The sequence below is a fragment of the Nilaparvata lugens genome, chromosome 6, assembly GCF_014356525.2.
Source record: "Nilaparvata lugens isolate BPH chromosome 6, ASM1435652v1, whole genome shotgun sequence".
NCBI lineage: Eukaryota > Metazoa > Arthropoda > Insecta > Hemiptera > Delphacidae > Nilaparvata > Nilaparvata lugens.
In genome coordinates, this window is record NC_052509.1 from 48726832 (window position 1) to 48743058 (window position 16227).

At 33.7% G+C, this 16227-nt stretch overlaps 1 protein-coding gene and 1 long non-coding RNA gene across 3 annotated transcripts; one reads left to right on the plus strand and one right to left on the minus strand.

Annotated features, from left to right (window-relative positions):
- Positions 1 to 2758: 2758 nt before the first annotated feature.
- Positions 2759 to 15174, minus strand: LOC111054902 (lipopolysaccharide-induced tumor necrosis factor-alpha factor homolog). Of its 2 annotated transcripts, none has more exons than XM_022342028.2 (5): positions 14797 to 15174; positions 12582 to 12795; positions 11979 to 12032; positions 9445 to 9589; positions 2759 to 5267 (listed from the first exon to the last, which is right to left on the minus strand). In XM_022342028.2, the coding sequence occupies exons 2-5, from the start codon at positions 12784 to 12786 to the stop codon at positions 5165 to 5167; spliced, it is 507 nt and encodes a 168-aa protein (XP_022197720.1). In that variant the 5' UTR covers positions 12787 to 12795; positions 14797 to 15174; the 3' UTR covers positions 2759 to 5164. The 2 variants fall into 2 exon arrangements, with proteins under 2 accessions (XP_022197720.1, XP_039286933.1); XM_039430999.1 differs by lacking the exon at positions 2759 to 5267 and adding an exon at positions 8555 to 8789 and having other exon boundaries at positions 14797 to 15080.
- Positions 5275 to 15422, plus strand: LOC120351956. Its single transcript, XR_005571657.1, has 3 exons — positions 5275 to 5718; positions 13958 to 14163; positions 15110 to 15422. It is a non-coding gene; the product is annotated as an uncharacterized LOC120351956 (long non-coding RNA).
- Positions 15423 to 16227: the final 805 nt, after the last annotated feature.

Genomic DNA, 16227 nt, shown 5'->3' on the forward strand with positions numbered 1-16227 from the left:
TACACGCAGTTGTAGAAATATAGCTATGTATTAAGAGCATAATGCGTGACTTTATCGCTCGCGCAAAACAGTAATCACAGCGATAATTTTGCAAGAGCGATAAAGACACATTACTCACAAATTAGATACAATTTTTTTTCTACAACTGCCAAAACCTGTTAAATTACTTATATCGGCGGAGTTAATAATAATTTGTCTTCACTGATATCCATCATGGCTGCATAGTGCAGAACAGGTACAATTATTCAATTACCGACTTTTTAGGTTAAGATCTGACCTACTTTTGTCGAGCTGATTAGCGAGCGTAAAGAAACTCTTCTGCGCCTGCGCGAATGATTAGCGATTGTAAAGAAAATCTACTGTGCATGCGCAGATGGTTAGTAAGCGAAAAAGTAGATTCTCCTCAGAAATAAGCTGTTTTACAAGGAGAATTGAGTATGTAAATTCTTTTTCGCCCCACTTGGATGTAATGAGCTGGTTTTCGTGTGTCATATGGAGGCTGAAAATGATTGTTTTCTGACCAGGCCAGTAAAATTTTTACGGCCCTAGGGCTGTAAAATAACCTTGAAGTCAGCTGATTCTATTCTTGAATCATAAACTGATTCCGTTTCATAAACTATTTTGTTAACACGTTCACATCAAATCAGAATCAGCTGACTTCAAGGTTATTTTACAGCCCTAGGGCCATAAAAATTTTACCGGCCTGGTCAGAAAACAGTCATTTTCGGCCTCCATATGAAGCACGAAAACCAGCTCATTACATCCAAGTGGGGCGAAAAAGAATTTACATACTCAATTCTCCTCGTAAAACAGCTTATTTCTGAGGAGAATCTACTTTTTTGCTCACTATCTGCGCATGCGCAGTAGATTTACTCTACGCTGCTAATTATTTGCACATGTGCAGAAGACGTTCTTTATGCTCGCTAATCAGCTGATGATAAGCAGCTCGCCAAAAGTAGGTCAGATCAAAAAATCAAAAATTTTGTATGTAATTCCCGCGTAATGCTTCTTTATTACTTTTGCAAAATTATCACGCTCCGCTTCGCGGCATGTGATAACTGTTTTGCGCGAGTGATAAGTCGCACATTACACTCTCAATACATAAATCGCTATTTTACGCGCAGTTGTAGAAAAAATGGTTTTTACTTTCCTTACCTATGGTAATAGGGTATTACCTAAGGTAGTATTGCTTTCCGAAAAAAATTAAGGTACTCCAATTTCCAAATTTCTATACATTTCAAGGTCCCCTGAGTCCAAAAAAGGTGTTTTTGGGTATTGGTCTGTATGTGTGTGTGTATGAGTGTACACGATATCTCATCTCCCAATTAACGTAATGACTTGAAATTTTGAACTTAAGGTCCTTACAATATAAGGATCCAACACGAAAAATTCCGATCAAATCCAATTCAAGTTAGCGGCTAAAATGTTGTCAAAAACAGGGTTTTTCGCGACTTTCTCGAAAACGGCTCCAACGATTTTGATCAAATTCATACCTTTAATAGTAATTGATAAGCTCTATCAACTTCCACAAGTCCCATACATGTAAAAAATTCAGGAGCTCCGCCCTATCTATGCAAAGTTTGATTTTAGACTCTCAATTATCAGGCTTCAGATACAATTTGAACAAAAAATTTCAAGTGGAAAAGATTGAGCATGAGAATCTCTACAATTAATGTTTAGTAACATTTTCTTCTAAAATAGAAAATTAGCTCGAAATTTGAGAAAATGTGATTATTCAATTGCAAACTGATGGCAAGTGTTGATTCTATTAAATCATTCACTATGAAGAGATAGCAGACCTCGAGTGTCTTTAGAGTTATTGTCCTGTCACAAGCTGGCTCATTATCTTTGAATAGTAGACTTGAGATGCGCGTGAACACTAGCGTCAACCGTCAGGTGATCAATTTTCATAACGGCAAGGAATGTTGTGTGAGTGCGCTACACCAGATTTTTATTAGTTTGAATGAGATAAACTTAGTTTTCCAGTAGATGCCAATATTCGTGTTTCATTTTCAGGATAAGAAACGAATCTATCAACCAATGCAACCAAGCTGGCTCAGATCTTTGAATAGTAGACTTGAGATGTGCGTGAACGCTCTAACTGTTTTGCGCGAGCGATAAAGTCGCGCATTACGCTCTTAATACATAAATAGCTATTACCTTGTAGTTATATTATAATACTTGAAATTCCTTCAACTAGCAAACTCAGGTCATGATAAAATATTGTATGTTAAAGGTGCAAATTCGTTGAAGTTGGTCTTCTTACCCTAGGAAAAGCCCCTTTGCTTTTCCTATTAATGCAATCAAACAAAACGCCGCGAGCTCTCAACTGTGAACTCGCAAAGCTCATTTTCAGTAACAGCAGTTGAGAGTCCATTAGCCCATTACTGAGTTCGTGTTCGATTTTGATCAAATATGGCCTTGCGGCTACTTGAGATCGACGGCAGGAGGAGAACTCATTAGTTGCTTCCCCTACTCCGCTGCTGATGATCTCAATTGAGTCAAGTGTTCTATTGAAAGCTTTCACAACAATTACTCATCTTGTCAGGTTTAAGGGGAACGCACTCAGCAGCAGACAGACTAAGAAAAACCCTCCATAGGTGTTCGAATGTTGTTTCTCTGTCTGTCTTCATATGTCTGCCTGCAGACGTTTGATTTTTTCTTCTCCTGTCAGAATACGTCTTCTGTGTGCGTTCGCCTTTGATAGAATTCCTCAAATAGAATCTAGATGACTAAAAAAAACCTACATTGAAATGAAATTCTTCATCAAGATATTTTTATTTTCAATACATATTTCATATTTATTACGTTTTTTAAACATTATAGTATAAAAACAGTTATCACAATGAATAGTAATATCATAATCATAATACAAATACATAGAATAATTCAATAAATGGCTTACATACATGAACTTTTGAAATTCATTAAGGTAATCAATGATAATGTTGAAGTATTAAATCTAATATTTTTACAGGCTATATAATAACAATAATCAATAAATGAATATTCAAGAGGAATTCATTCATTTTTCAATGAATTGAAACCACTAGATAATATTGTGATAATATTGAACGTTAGCAAATATTAAATAGATTAAATCTTTGAAAAAGTAGCTTATTTTCACTGTTTTGCTGCCAACTTGTTCATGATGCGAGTCTTATGACTATGATGATATCATATTATTAGCTGCCAAATATATTATCAGCTGCCAAATAATTTGTACATGAAAATAATACTATTTTGAATAGATCTCAAGTGAAACATGAGCTATCGAAATTGAGCAAAGTAAGGTTTGATAACCACTTGGTTTAAAGAGCTAAAATACGACATTTTCAGATAAATTCATAATGAAAGTATATATCTTGCTACAATATTCATAAATGAAAGTATAGTGTTTTACATATGAAATTCAAATATATATTATAAAAATAATCATCAAATAATAAGGGGGAGAAGCCAATCAACTAAATTTTATATCATAGCCTAATAAGCAACATTATTTAGGTAGAGTTAATCAAGAAGGAAATCCTTTTTCAAACGTTATTATAAGTACCAACATGTAATCGTTTCTGGACAGAATCAATGTTATTGTTAGAAATAATATAATATTTAAAAAACCAGAACATCCAATAGCAATTATAAGATACAGTAATTCATCTATAAAGAAACATTACTATATTGTCACAATCAAAACTTCTTTAAAGAAATAGGATTGCAGTAATGACTAGGACTCTATTTTGGTGTACTCTAGAACTTGTGTTAAAAAATAAACATGTGATAAATTGTACGGAAGTTGATACTCATGGAAGATTTCTCATTTGTCAAGTAATTCAAAATAGAAGAAAAATTTCTAAACTACAACTATTTCGATTTTTTTCGAAAAAACTACAAATGTTACATTTTGTGATAAAATTTTGATTTCCAGACAAAAATATTAAAATGTGCACCTCATTTCTATTGGTTTCCACATTTCAAATTGGGCTTCAATTTGATTTTGATTGCTGATTACATTACATCACAAGTAAGTCTATAATTATCTCATGCAACAGAAATTTCATCTCAGTGGAAAAATTTAATACTACGCTAATTGAATCCCTTGCAAATTTTATAGCAATTTCTTAGTCGATTATACAAGTTCAAAAAATAATATATAATGTAAAAATATAAAAAATGATGGGCCCATTTCGAAAATTCGTACAATAAAATGCAGAGTCAAAATGAACTATCCTCATACCCATGATAAAACAGGAATTTGAAAGCATTCGCGGGAATTGTAACACTTAAAATGTGTTGATGCACTATATTGATCTAAGCGGTGGCAAAATCTGTATTCGGCTCCATGAACACCATAAGAAATAATCACTTTGATAAATATCATCTTCCAAGGCGATTGCCGAAAATAGGCCTTTAGTGCAATTTCATCTAGAACCTATCCAATCTCCGATGTGTAGGACGAGCATTTTTTTATACTTCGAAAACTCTTTCCATTAATAAGTCAATTTCAAATAATGAAAGATTCAATTATTGATTTACCGTAAGTAAATTTCATTAATACTTGTATTTCAAATACAAGCACTCGAAAATGGGTCCATCTTTCCAAGTAGGTAAAAGCACTAAAAGCAAATAAAGATTAATATCAAATAATTTTGGAAACTAAAACTACTAACTAGATCACTTATATAAACATGATTATCTAATCTCAACTGAACTTTAATCTCATAAAAGGAACTTTGAATGTCAGAAAATCTAATTAAAAACTTATACCACGTTAGCTGATTATGCACAAAAATAATAGGAAAGAAGCTGATAACTTTTATTCACGTGGATTATTTTCATCACTTCGTTTTCTAGCTTACAAAATATTATTAGAGGCGTAATTGGAAAATTGAAATCATGTGAGCATGTGGTCAACACCTTACAAAAAAAATTCTAATCAAGTCTTGTTTATGAATCTTGAGAGTACTATATGGCTTAGCAGAATGACTTGGAATCGCAAGATAAATATTACATGGAAATAGTTCACTTGTAAACAATATGATAAAGATCAATATTACCAATTCATAAGAAGCTTCAGGCGTCCACAACTCTATATTATCGATGAGGTATAAACTCTAAAATGACATTTAAGGCTCTCATGATCAAATAATATTTATAGTATGATTTATTTGTTGTATGTTCCTATGAAGTACTTGCAGTGAGGACAAGTATGATGCACGCTGTAGCAGCTGTCCATCCAGTAAGGAATGCAGCAGCAGATGTAGCATCTGAAAAATGAATAGAATACGTTTTAAAATTAAAGTGTTTCAATCACTTTGATTCGAATTGGTATTGAAAGTATTGCCATTTTACTACGAACACTGTTTTTTGATGTATTTTATCACGACAAACAGTCAATTATTCCAAGTAAATTAGTAAATTTGTTTACTAACTGACTGGAGTACTTTCGAACGGCAAGCGTTCATTTTCCAAGTGTTGAAAATGTGGACTGTTGAAAATGAACGCTTCCTGTTCGAAAGTACTCTGAAAGTAAACAAATTCTCTTATCTACTTGAGATAATTGACTGAATGTTGTGTGAAATACATAAAAAATAGTGTTAATGCATTGCAGCTCGGATTGGATCAAGAAACCATCATCTTCAATATTTCACTATAAGTTACAAGAGGCACAAAAATGCATCAGAGGGACTTGGAACAGAAATATTGGAGAATTGCAGGGTAAGAAAACTTTTTGGAAAGGTTTGAAAAAGTATCTGAACAAAGGTTTGATCTGAACATAGGAGTGCTGCATGCAAACAGATTTGTCTTTGCTTCACGTAATGCACTTATACTTTCTTATCTTTCTATATTTATAGTGATTTTGATCGTTGTTACGAAAATAATCATTGTATTCTTATAGTAATTTCTTATATTAATGAAATTATTAAAGGAGCCCCCATAGAGAGATAACACTCCACACATTTATTATCAGTTGGATGTGGATGTTATCAAGTTACACCCATACAAAGTTTGACAACTAGTTGAACGATTTATATTTCGTAACTTTATGCACTCATTTTTACTATATATTTTATTTACTCTACTGGTTTGAATTCTGAATTGAAGCGGTTCGAGCTGGATTCGCACACAGCAGTGACAGTGGAAATATAATTCCCACGAGTTCTAATTGGACTATTCCCACTCATCCCGGCCGATTGAGTATCAATAATACCATTAGAACTTATAATGATATTAGAACAGGGGAAATTCTATTTTCACTGTTGTGTACCAATCCAGCTTTACAAACAGAAAATGTGGAGATGGGAAGTTACTGGTGGCCAGCACTTGCCATTACGTCATTTTTCATCAATGTCTGGTAAATAGGAATTAATTGAAGGTAATGTATTTGAAATCACCGGCTGGCATTAACTTGCAATCTCTACTTTTCCTGTCTATGAGCAGTTCCAGTCTCGATTGCACTGCAGCATTATAGACAGTTACCTCGTATTCCATTGTTGATCACGTCAAAACCGGTTATTCAAATGCATTGAAATAGTTATTTGTGCAACTAGAGCGCAAAGTGACAGTTTGCTGCACCGAAAGAAACGTTTACGCACGAGCAGTAGGCGAGTGCGGAATAATGGTTTCTTGAGTGCAGCAAACGAACTTTGTGCACGTATTTCACATTAAATTTTCCTACAGTTACCATTGAATATGAAAAATGAGTAATTATGGTAAAATTCCCTGAAATCCATCAAATGCTTTTCTAGGTAATTTTGTTATTAATAAAAAAAACTTAATTTATTTAAAATAAAATAATAATAATTAATTTATAATTATTAGTTGAAAATTTAAATCAATAATTTATTCCAATAAATGCTTGAAATAAACCAATTAATTTGCAAATATAAATAATTTAAAATAAATTTTAATTTCTAAATAATTTATCAACCAATCAATTTTTAAATAAAAAAATTATAATTTAAAATAATGAATGATAGGCTAAATATTATTCAAAATGTATAATTGAATATATTTTAATATTCAATATTCAGTATTAGTATTTATAATAATATCAATTTATTTATCATTTATTGAATTATTAAATTGGTTTATTAACTATTTTTTATTATTCTATCATTAATATTTTTATAAATTATATTATTTTAAATACAAGGTGAGGCATAATAACAAGCGATTTTAAAAATACTGTTAAATAAAAACCCTTTGTTAAAAAATTATTTTTATTCCACAATATTAAAAAACATGAAAAAGCATTTTCTGCAACAGTAAAATGTCAGTTATTTCTTGAAAATAACTCCAGTAAGATGGCGTCCGTTTAAACGTACACATTCCTCCAGCCGGACCTTGAAGTGACTCATCACATTTCGTAGCATTGCCAGTGGGATTTGACCAACTTCCTGCCGGATCCGCTCTTTCAGGGCTTCAATTGTTCTAGGAGGATTACCTTGGTAAACCTTACTTTTCAGATAACCCCACAAGAAAAAATCACATGCTGTGAGGTCAGGTGAACGAGAGGGCCATGCAATATCTCCATTTCGGGAGATCACACGATTTGGAAACAACTGATTGACAATATGCATGCTTACTCGAGCAGTGTGGGATGTTGCTCCGTCTTGCTGGAAAAACATTTCATCGTTCACTTCGTGTCCAAGTTGTGGAGTAAAAAAGTTGTCCAACATCTCTGCGTATCTCTGCGAAGTCACTGTCACCGCATTGCCTTGGCCATCTTCAAAGAAGTATGGCCCTATGATCCCTAATGAAGACATGGCGCACCACACAGTTACTTTTTTGGAATGCAATGGCTGCTGATGCAGTTCTCTAGGGTTAACATCACTCCAAAATCGAAAGTTTTGCTTGTTAACATAACCTGAGAGATGGAAGTGCGCTTCATCACTCATCCACAAACGGTTTACAATGTCCTCGTCTTCATTAATCAAGTCCAAAAATTCTAAGCTGAACCGGCTTCTGCTTACAAAATCCGTTTCCTTTAGGGCCTGAACCATTTGGATTTTGTACGGGTGGAAGTGCAAATCTTGGTGTGAAATTCGTCTTACCGTTCGGTTTGAAATCCCAAGTGTAACGCTGTGTCGGCGAGCTGAGCGACGAGGGCTTCTGTCAATGGCGACTCTTACACGTTCAACGTTTTCAGGTGTGCGCACAGTTTTCGGTCTTCCTGTTTTCTTCCTTGTCGTTGACGCAGTCTCTTCAAAGTTCTTAACCCAATTTTAATCGCACAGGCAGATGGCACCGGCTGATTCCGATTAATGTTGAAATGGTTGCGGAATGCACGACGTGCTAACTGGTATGAACTACCGTTTTGATAAAAGGCTTTGACAGCGTACGCACGATGATGTGGGGTCCAGCGCTCCATTGTGACTAAATGCTATTTCGCGCCAAACGTAACTGATGCTATCCCCTCCACCTCCTCCAACGCAGCTTGGTTCGCGCGCTTTTTAAAATCGCTAATTATTATGCCTCACCTTGTAGTAAGAATATAAGTACTTAATTATTAATTAATAATTCAAAAAATTTAAATTTTTAATTCCAATAATACATTTTAAATATTTATTTTGTCAAAATTACATGAATAATTTTCTTTGAAGTTCTCAGCAAAAGTTCTCATTTTTATGTACAAAATCAGAAAAGAATACAGAAAGAACAAAATTAGCATTCAAAATACACAGTCAACAACAATGTTGATAGCTGATTGGGATGGCTGCAAAATGGCTGAACCGACAAGCGTGCGACCTAGTGGAAAGAATTGTACCAAACTTCGTTTCATCCAGCTAAAAACAGGATTCAGATATTTAAACCAATGGTTAACTCAAATTGCTGAAAAATGCACAAAGTAAACTAAGAAATATTTATAAGATAGCAAAGACAACAGAGAATATTTTATTGTAGTATTCTAATGTTATTTTATTAATTTTATTTACATGGATTTTGAATGGTAATTATTTAACCTCAAAATCCGAATTTCATAAAGTGTGTTTGCTACATTTCTCATTGCTTGCAGTTGAAATGATAATTATTGTTAATAGAAAAGAAACATTGTTTATTATTAATAATGATGAGAAGTTATTATTTAATTATTATTCAGATAAACATTATTCTTGTTTTGGATTTCTAGATTGGGATTTTATCATGAGCCATATAGCCATTGATGATTCTTATCTAACCACAGACATTGTTACCAACCTCATTTTGGTTTTCGCACACTAATCCTCCATATAACCCACCAACTATTTTGTGTTTCCATGTTGCAAATCTGGAGTACGCAAAGTAATCACTTTGCGCACTAGTGCGGAAAAGTGATTCTTTGCGTTCTGTAATCATTGCAGGAATGGTCACTTTTCAAGGTAAGGAAAAGTAATTTTCTAAATATTGAAGAGTAAGTTACAGTCTATACAAATGTTGATGAGAAAAATGAATAGTACTCACTGCGCAAGGCACAAAGCCATACAGGCCAGATGAGCTGCCAATCTGACTGTCCTTTCAGTGGAACTTTTTATAACTTTCCTGCACATTGGACATGTGGTGGTCACTTGATTAGGTCCAACAACCGCCAACGGCACCACAATATTTTCTAAAACAAATATGTGAATATTTCAAGTTGAAAATAAAAACATGGATTACTGGGTACCTAGTAGTAATTCTATTTAATAAAACATCCAAGTAACCCTATTAAAATAAATTGAATATGTCTTTGAAGAAAATATTTCAAGTTGGAAAAAATCCACAAAAAATAAATTATGAGAGGAAGGACAGAGCTACAGAAAAAACTTTGAATAAACCTATAAATTGGACCGACAGGATGATAAACATGTTTTTATAAATACTTTTTTACTGACTCATCCATAAAAGATGGACTTGAATAGTGGATCCTTTTTTCACTCTTCAGTTTTGTAAAGAGTGAACAGTATTTTAAGCTTATAAGAGTTTCAATGGAAAGGATATTGTTGGATATCCTTTTCCATGAATAAACGGCTGTTTATTACTCCGCTGTTGATACACGATGAGATTATACCATTGCAATTCAAACGGCATACATATCGTTCAATGATTCTTCACTTGAAATATTGTAATTTACTGATTTTACTGTTATTGAGACGATTACAAAATCAATTGAAGTTGTGAATTTATATATAATTGAATTTGAAGTTATGAATTTGTCATGAACGATTAAATAAACTATGCCGGGATAATCACGTAATTTTTATTAACAGATTGGATAATACTCAATTTCAGTAGTTACTGGAAAGGTTTTTGTGTCACAAATCACAAAATAATATAGTTATTATTTTCTAACGAACTTTGAATGGAACTAATGAAAGTAATTCAATGAAGTTTAAATGTAAAAATTATAATTTTACAAAGCTAATAACTTACACAATAAAATACGATATTACCAATTATAATAAATTATAAATTAAATTACTATTAGTAAAAGTTCATAATGAGAAAAGTATCACGATTTTCACGAAAATTCAATACCTCAGTCCCATTCAGTATATTACTTAAAAGTTTGAAGTTCTATCTGTTCACATTGAATGACTGAATCTTTTTTGAGGATTGTACATTAGTATAAATACTAGGTAGAATAATTTCATTTTTGAGTCAGTGGCTTTTTTTTGTCTGTCTTTCTGTTTTCATCATTGGATAAGACATTCGCTGTTCACTGAGAAAATTATTGAATAATTTTATTTTATTATTATGTATAGTAAAGTTACTCGTTTGTAATAAGAGATCGTCATTGTTCTGTTGCATTATGAAAACTGTAACATTAGTAAATTTATAATTATTCATTTTCTACATAGAGTTTATTTCTTGTGTAAAGCGTAGCGGTCCTACTACTCTAGTCTTTAATTTTTTTAAGAGAAGTCCACTCCAATAAGGCTTATGCCTAGGTGTGCCCATCTTTATTTCGCTTTATGTTTTTGTCCTCTAAAGCAAAACAAATAATGTTAAAACAAGTTGTTTTTCAAAGTGGATTTTCATTAGTATTTTTTATTTTTGTATTTTTAGCTGGTACAATGTTTTGTAATAATATTATGTTGTGCGAAATAAATTAATTTGAATTGAATTTTCCTCTTTCCTAGAGTCTAGAAATACTTCAGATACATTGAAAGAAAGTTATTATTCACTTTTCAATGTATCAGGAGTATATTATTCATCTAATTGATTCAAAGTTGAATAGATATTATTACAAATCAGACTCAAATACAATACTGCTAAAGTTGGATACTATCAGACAGACAGTGAAAATCATGAGTCATAGAAACGAAATGAGTGATCGAAGGTCAAACAACTGTGTAAGTAGTTGTTGGTAGTTGTGTTAGTGTGGGATCGAAACTGAAGCATTTCGTCAGCGTTATCATTACTCATACCGATAACCGAATTACAAGATTAAAAAATATCGTTACTATTAGATTATTTTCTATGTAAAGATTGACAGAAAACATTGCTAATCTGTAGGCCTAATCGATTCTAAATTGTATTGATATATAATTCAATCGATGTGTAAATATTAAATACTGATTCAATTGAAATAATAAAAACATTCGGAATTTAATTGTCATTTTCTAATGAGATCAAATAGAATAATGGTAGCTCATTCAATAGTGTTTATAGTGTAAATAATGCCTATAGTTGTTTGAAATTTAATTAATTATTCCATCTAGGCTTAGGCCCTACTACAAAACTTCAAAAATCAGAAGATAGCTACAGATTGTCAGAAGATAGATATATTATTAAATTGACATTTAAATTTTATTAACTGTATAAATGTTTATGATTTGTGAATAAAACACTATTTGATTTGATTGCATTGTACGGTCATGTCAGAGGCCCTGAAATTGATACGGTGCGTACTGAAAAGTCTGCCACCAGACCTTAGCCAGCCAAGTCACACTTTAGTATTATTAGTTTATTTGATGTAATTGAAAATTATTCTAATTCTTGTGAAAATTACTTACCAGTATTTTGAACTATTATGGCACTAGGTACACTGGTTGGAGCTTGAGTAATAGCTGCAAAAGAAAAATAATATTTATTATAATAACTACTTGTTTTACAACCAACTGAGTTTATATAGGTTTATTCTTATTATTATATTGTGTTGACGCTTCCTATTATTATAGATTTAAAAAGTTTGAGTTGACAAATCTTGAAAGATAGTTTTTTTTATTTCTCCTTCAACCTATGTAACAAACAAGACGTATAAACAAGGATAAATAATTGAATTTGGTCGTGGCAACGCTTGGACGCTTGCATAAACATCTTGCAATCTAAAAACATGGAGTTTTTCTCTGAAACATGGAAAAAGTTTTAACCCATCTATATGTTGAATTGAGATTTGAGATACTAAAACTATTATTATATCCTGAGGAACCCAAAAGGCTTCGAAAAAATTGTGATTTCTCACATCAAAATTCTGTTCACACTATTTCAAAGCATCAATATTACTGCTAAACGATAATTTGTACAAGGGTGTTAATACTCTAATAGGTTAGAAAATTATTGAACATTGGCAAAATAGCATCACAGTATAAACACTGACAATATTACATTGTACTCACGCATTGCATATTGTTGCTGTGGATAAGGAGCAGCAGTAGCAGTAGCAGCAAACCCAGGAGGAGGAGCTTGAACCAATGGGACTGAGTGTCCAGTGTGGACCGGCGGCACATTCGGACCAGGGTAGTATGGGGGTGGTCTGCATTCTGCTTCGTAAGCAGGGGGCGCTGATGGCATGTTTTCGGGGGGCATTGGATACTTTTCCATTTTTCTCTTCTGAAAAATAGAAAGCTTGACATGAATATCACTATTTGGAAAATGTAACACACAATATAAATCATTGATAATATCATAGCACAACTTTAATAATAATAATGAATGCTCCGACAAGCCACATTATATTTATATGTCTATAAACTAGGCCTCTTATAGCCTAGCCTAGGCTATTTCAAGAGTAGGGTAGGCTATGCTATGAGTTAATTCAATAGGGAGTTCTTGCTCTGAGCACCCTAACTATATCGGAGTTTTAGTCGCGCTGATTTTTTTTACCAGAAGGCTCCCCATAAAAGAGGTCATGCACATACAGATAATGCTCGTATAATAAGAGACTATGAATTTTGAAGACGCGCAAAATATAATTTCAGCGTGTCTAAAGATAAGATCGAATTAAATGCACGTTTGTGCGGGTGCATGCGAGATCACGCTTGCAGATGAGAAACAAAATCTGGAAAGAGCCATAGAAGCACGTTGTTACTTGTCTGTCACTAACCACCAGCAAGTGCACGCTTTTTTAGTGTGAGTAGATTCAATGTGTGATTCTATAAAACTATAATACGCACAGTGGTCACGTATGGAAGTGAAGTGTGGATATTATCATCCACGGCTGCAGCGAATCTAGACCGCTGGGAAAAGAAAATGCTGCGTAGAATACATGGAACTGTGTATGATGAGGGTGTCTGGCGAATAAGAAGCAGCAGAACTTCTTCGCATCAGGGATTGGAGAAGGAAGGCAAGAGATCGTGATGGATGGAGGCGCAGTATTGAGGAAGCCAGGGCTCGATAAGGGCTGTAGCGCCATCGACGAAGAAGAAGGATTCAATGTGATCACATCCTAATGCCCCATCTACATATTGGCCCAACGAAGGCCACAGTCGGCCAGCGTCAATGTGTAAATGGGTGGGTTGCCAGCGCTGGCCTTCATTGACCTTTTTGGATTTACCTTCATTGGATTTTTCAGCCCAGCGAAGGCCAACGAAGGTTAGCGTTGACAAACCACCCATCCACACTTGCCAACCAATGCGTTGTTTTCTGTTTTGCCATCTGCTCTGCTGTTTTTTTAATGTGTAGGCCTAATTGAGTTGCTAAACCTAATTATTATTGCTTTACTTTTTTGGTTTTAATTGTGTTAATTTCAGTTAATATATTCAAATTTTATCAGGGATATGTTGCTGGCTACCGCTGGCCTTGATTGGGCACGCAGTGAGGATGGCAAGACCAACTCAGCCAAGCTGGGCCAGCGACTGGGCCAAGTGTGGACTAGACATTTGTTGCCAACCGTTTAATAGTTGAGGCCTTACTGAGTGTGGCAGGCAGTTGAACATCTTTACTAGGAGCATCGGGCAGCAATAGGCCTACTCTCGTCAGGTACAATATACAAGAAGGTACACCCATTTCAATTTCCATTGGTTCCATATTAGAACTTCCTCTCTTATTGTGGATGAATATTATAATTCATAAATATAAGCTTAACGCAGGGTCTAGCTTCATATGATAGACAGAGTAATACAATGTGGCATAGCTCTGAGTTGTTTTCTCCTCCAATATGTACAGACATTAAAAACCCTTGAAAATTATTCATGAAGCTTATTCTGAAAATAGCGTTTACAAATTACAAATATTGATATTGAAAAGAGATTACTGCTTTTTTTAGTTAGGCTGATCCTTTTTAATTGACAAACAACCTAATGTTATTTATTTCGGTGTTACCTTACTCCAAGACTAAAAATAATTAATTTTATTGCATCACATTGCGTTCATTTGTGTGTTCCCTGCTTCCACACCGCTTAATAAGTTTAAAAGTTACTTTTTATCCTACAAATGTCTATTATTTCTTGAAATTTATTATAAACCACAGTAACCCTAAAAAAGTTTTGTGGATTTAGAATAACATTTTGCTCAATAAAATTCATTACAAGAATGTTCAGCTAACTCAGATAACAGGAAAACACAATGCAGTAATAAATAATAAAAATATCGGCTTAGTTTCGTATAGATTACCTTTCTTTTGTCGTGTCTACTATTAACTGAAAATGGAATTCCAATCCAAATATGTGAGAAAATAGTAAATTCTCACAGGAAATGCACAACAAACTAAAAATTCACTATTTTGAAAAACACTCGACACCCAAAACTGCTTATGACTTATGATGTACTTGCCAACCAAGTTGTTCGGTTTTGCTTTACGTGTAAATTATGAGGAAATTTTTGAATCGAAGCCTTGAAGGCTAAATAAATTTAAGACAGAGAAAAAAGCAAAACCGATAGAGATATGAACAGCTGACTAATCATATTATTTTTGTTTCTGTTTCAGTTTTCAGCTGGGATTACAGTGTTCCTATTTCCACTTCTCAGTTCTCGTTCATCTGAGCCCAGCTGCTGAAAGCTTAGACCATTTATAGAATAGACACGGCCCATTGTATATTCATAGTTCATACTGAAAGTCGATGTAGCCAACATCTACTGCCAAATCCACCCATCTTGACGTCACAGCAGTGACGTCACAGATCGTATAGAAATAATTATTATAGAAAACTTTTTTGAGTTTGTTGTGTAAGTGTTTGTGGTGTTTAACTTACATTATTGTTAAACAATGCATTGTTGTTGAACATAGCTTGTTTTCCATAGCAGATTGTTATTTATTTATGTAATTATTATTTATGAAAATGGTAATCTCCTGCGCAGCATATAATTGCACTGAAATTTTTAGGAAAAAAGTGGAATAAGTTATCTTTTCATGCATAAGTTGAAATTTATACACATAAATATTGTAAGTTGTAACTGTAATATTATCCTTGGTTATGATGTAAGTGAACTCATTGCAGCATGACAATAAATTAGTTTTTCCTACAGTTACCTTGAAAAGTGGCCATTGCTGCACTGATTACAGACCGCAAAGAGTCACTTTTCCGCTCTAGTGCGGGAAAATTTTTTCTGCACTCCAGATTTGCAACATGGCAATGCAAAATACTTAGTAGGTTATATGGAGCAACAGTGCAGCAAAATCAAAATGAAGTTGGTAACAGTGACTGTGGTATAGTGAGCAGAGGTGCACGTCATAATAATAATGAAGGACAACGAGGACGTTATTAATTATATATTATAACAAAGAACAACAGTGGATGACAGCGACAGTACAGTGCCACCCACACACCACACAGCCGCCTCTTCATTCAAACACTACTACATTATTCAATTTGACAATAAATTAAGGTTTTTATCAATAATAAAATTACACAGAAAAACATTTGATGGATTTCAGGCAATTTTACCCATAATTACCCACTTTTCATATTCAATGGTAACTGTAGGAAAACTTTAATGTGAAATACGTGCGCAAAGTTCCTCTGCTGCACTCAACAAACCATTCCGCCCTCGCCTACGGCTCGGGCGTAAACGTTTCTTTCGGTGCAGCAAACTGTCACTTTGCGC

Coding starts and splice junctions, on each gene's coding strand:
- LOC111054902 (XM_039430999.1), bottom strand. CDS start 12,786: ATGGAAAAGTATCCAATGCCCCCCGAAAACATGCCATCAGCGCCCCCT. Junction 9,590..11,978: donor CATAATAGTTCAAAATACTG/GTAAGTAATTTT, acceptor TATTTGTTTTAG/AAAATATTGTGGTGCCGTTG. Junction 8,790..9,444: donor ATGGCTTTGTGCCTTGCGCA/GTGAGTACTATT, acceptor TCCTGTTTTTAG/CTGGATGAAACGAAGTTTGG.